The sequence below is a fragment of the Helianthus annuus genome, chromosome 10 (assembly GCF_002127325.2).
Source record: "Helianthus annuus cultivar XRQ/B chromosome 10, HanXRQr2.0-SUNRISE, whole genome shotgun sequence".
Classification (NCBI taxonomy): domain Eukaryota; kingdom Viridiplantae; phylum Streptophyta; class Magnoliopsida; order Asterales; family Asteraceae; genus Helianthus; species Helianthus annuus.
Genome location: NC_035442.2, coordinates 109997830 through 110001260, shown reverse-complemented (window position 1 = coordinate 110001260; position 3431 = coordinate 109997830). Strand labels below are relative to the sequence as shown.

The window sequence follows — 3431 nt, the reverse complement described above, 5'->3', positions numbered from 1 at the left end:
CGCCTGTGAAACCAACAATTCATGCACATCCTCACAATGTTCTCTCCACTCGGCTTGTAAATTGGCTAATGTTTATAATGTATTAGCACTTCAAAGAATATTCACTCAAAACCGATTAGAACACATACCCGCATAAGCTTGCAACTCAATCATTCTCCACCATCGATCACGAATACTAAGCACAAGTCATAAGGTCTTTATAAGGGTTGTAATGGGGCTAGGTTAAGGGTAGGAAATAGGATATTTAAAGTGGCTAAGGTGATGAAAATTCGATTTTTATTACAAACCACTAACTTAAACAAAACTAAATATAGCATCAACTATGGGGCAATAACCTTTCGTCCTTTTCTTCACAACTACTAACACATCTTTTTGTTCTTTTCTCAATGGTTTTCTCGTATTTTTCATAACATTTTCTGATTTTTCTCTCTCTTATATATATATATATATATATATATATGTGCAACAATCAAAACACAACTGTACAATTTAACTCCTATAATCGAATTTTCATCACACGGGTTTAAAAGAAAAGGTTTAACGGTTATAGACTAAATGGTGGTCAAACGAAAGGATTAGGCTCAAAGTTGGCTACAAAGGGATGATTTTTGGGTACGGATATATAAATGGTGTAAAAGGAAAAGGTTTACCTAATGCCTTACTCATTCTCGTGCTTGTATTCGGTCTATGGTCTCAAACGTATCAAAAGTTGCAAGTTCTACAATATATGACTAATGGTCCACTCAAACAAAGAAACATAGGTATGTAATCTATGATATAAAAGTGGCTCAAAACCTCACATATCTAAAAGGGTATGGTATGTGACATGCATAAAATACTAGTTTCTTAGGCGGATTATTCCCAAATAACCACCCGCTAAATACCCCTCATGCTATTAATTTGAACTTGACCATGACAAAAGACCAAATGGGTTGTGACATCCTTCGTTGACTTAGTTACTTGTGCTTTTAAGATCGCTTTTGAAACAAGATATTTTTGAATTTTTTTTTGAATTTTTCCTCATCCCCACACTTGAGGTAAACATTGTCCTCAATGTGTACTGTTTAAATGAACGGGTCAAAATCTAAAACTTTTACTACTCCCCCATCCCCACACTTGAGGTAAACATTGTCCTCAATGTGTAAGAACTAGAGTTTTTAGAGCACACAAGGGATGTGACACAACTAACTTCCCCAAAATTTCACCCCGGAAAAATAATATACAACTTACAATCCACTTATTTGCTAACTAAAAATCAAAAGTAAAAAGAAACGTATGCACCTGATTTTTGAGCTCATTCCTCGTGTGCTCTTCTTCTCTTCAAGAAAGCGGTTGTCCCACGAAAACGATGTACCTACAAATCTTAACCCTTGTGTAGAAGCATACTTCTCACAATCATCAAAATTTGTTAGCTACCTAGTTCTACCACTTTTATGAAAATATTACCAAGCCATATGTTATTTCACTTTGATTTGTGTGGAAAATAATTTACAACAATAACAAACCTAACTCACTTTCGTAGGAATCATGGTTGCATTTAGCTTATGCAACAAGACCTTTTAAACCCCCCAATAGCTTGGGAGGACGAGAGGTCTCGTGAGGGTTATATAGGGAACACACCCACAACGTTCATTTAACTAGGCAAAAGTAAATAAAACGAAATAAAAATAACGAAAACAAAATAATACACAACAACAACAACACAAAACATACCTTGCCTCTACCGCTGATATCTTTCGTTAGGGTTAACTGGCGGGTTTGGCTGGTATTGATAATCAGTGAGGGCCTCAAACATCTCCTTATAGTTATCAAGTGGACTCTGCTCTCCTTGAGGTGGTGGTTGGTAAGGAATCGGGATGAAGCTGGAGCCTACTGCCTCAGGCCAGTGAGGGGTTGGCTCGGATGGGCCTTGTGGATGGGGAAGGTTGGGGTAATTAGTCCACCCCGAGTGTTCGGCATAAGGGAGACCGGCTTGATAGTCTCTTTGATGTCGCTCCTGATCGTGGAGCACCTTGGCATTATTAATAGCCATTTGGTTAGAGACAGCTAAAGCTCTCCATCGGCGTTGCTCCAATTCTCTTTGTTCATTTTGACGCCTCGCCTCTTCTTCCTCCCATGCCCGTCTTCGGGCCCTATCTTCCTCTTGCAACTGTAACAAGCGTTCCATTTGTGACCGTTGTAACGCTTGTTGCAATTGTTGTTCCTCCATTTGTTTCTCCATCCTCTCGCGAAAGGATGCTTGGAAAGCCCACTGTTCTTGCGAGTACACCCCTTGCGCCTCTTCCCATGCCTTCCTGCTCGCTGCATTTTCTCTTCCCTCGCCTATACATGCCGACACATTATCATAAACCGCTTGTTGCCCGCGGTTCTAAAAACGGTACGTCGGCCCCTGCCGTTGGTTCACAAAATCTGCTACATCGGCATAAATCTCCCGATGCTTCCTCCTGTATCTTTGCCTTGGTCCCTGCGGACCGGAAGGCTCTGTCTCATCCTCCATATAAACCATCTCCTGATCTTCATCTTCCTCTTCATCACCCTCTCTCGGTTCAGTGTATCGGAAACTGTTTCCTTGTTCATCCTCGACTGTGTGAAGATGACCAAAAACCTTAACCGTTATCTTCCAATGTCGCCTCATGGAGGTGAAGTTGAGCTGATCGATTGTTTTAGACACCCACAACGACTCCTGAGGCAATGCATTTTGCTGCAAAATCATCGCGCTGATCAATCTCACGTAAGGGATCATCTTCCATTTATACGACTCCCTTGTATCCCACGTATTGATCATCACAATTTGGCGCCATGATAGCCTTGGCGTCCCATACAACAATGAATGTAAAACCCGGCAGTCGGGTGCCTTCACTGTACTGCGGTCCCCAAACTGCACCATAACATTCTCTAACGAAATTCCTTGTAGTATCTTGCCCTCCAAAGACAAATCGTTTCTCGACTCCCCTGCGCCCCCAGAACCTGGCAATACTGATGCTAGCATTTGAACCGGATCAGCTGTGTTTCTTTTATTATCCAAAAACTGATCATAATCGTAGTAATCATAAGCTTCAACCCCAAGCGAATCAAATCTTGCGATAGCATTCATGTGCTCAAATGACATGATCATTTGATTCTTGCCAGTATTGCCGATCAACTGCCACGTAGGAGCCGGCCCATCAGAATGTTCAAACCAGAGAGTAGACAACCATTCACAAACCGCACCCAAATACACCCGGGTGGTGATATCCTCGTACCAATCAAGTACTCGTTCCCACCCAATCTTTTCAAACTTTTGAACTATGCCGATTTTGCGGAATTCTTCGACATTCAACGTACGCTCACATACTACTATCTCGGGTACGGGCTTTGAAACACCCGTGACCATTTTCATTTTCCACATCTTCGCCTCTAATTTCTTGTTTCGGTACCGGGAAAGAGCCTTC

General features: G+C 41.5%; 1 protein-coding gene across 1 annotated transcript; it reads right to left on the bottom strand.

Annotated features, from left to right (window-relative positions):
- Positions 1-1720: 1720 nt before the first annotated feature.
- On the bottom strand, positions 1721-2221 carry LOC110881671 (stress response protein nst1-like). Its single transcript, XM_022129863.1, has one exon. The coding sequence runs from the start codon at positions 2219-2221 to the stop codon at positions 1721-1723; it is 501 nt and encodes a 166-aa protein (XP_021985555.1).
- Positions 2222-3431: the final 1210 nt, after the last annotated feature.

Coding starts and splice junctions, on each gene's coding strand:
- LOC110881671 (XM_022129863.1), bottom strand. CDS start 2,221: ATGGAGAAACAAATGGAGGAACAACAATTGCAACAAGCGTTACAACGG.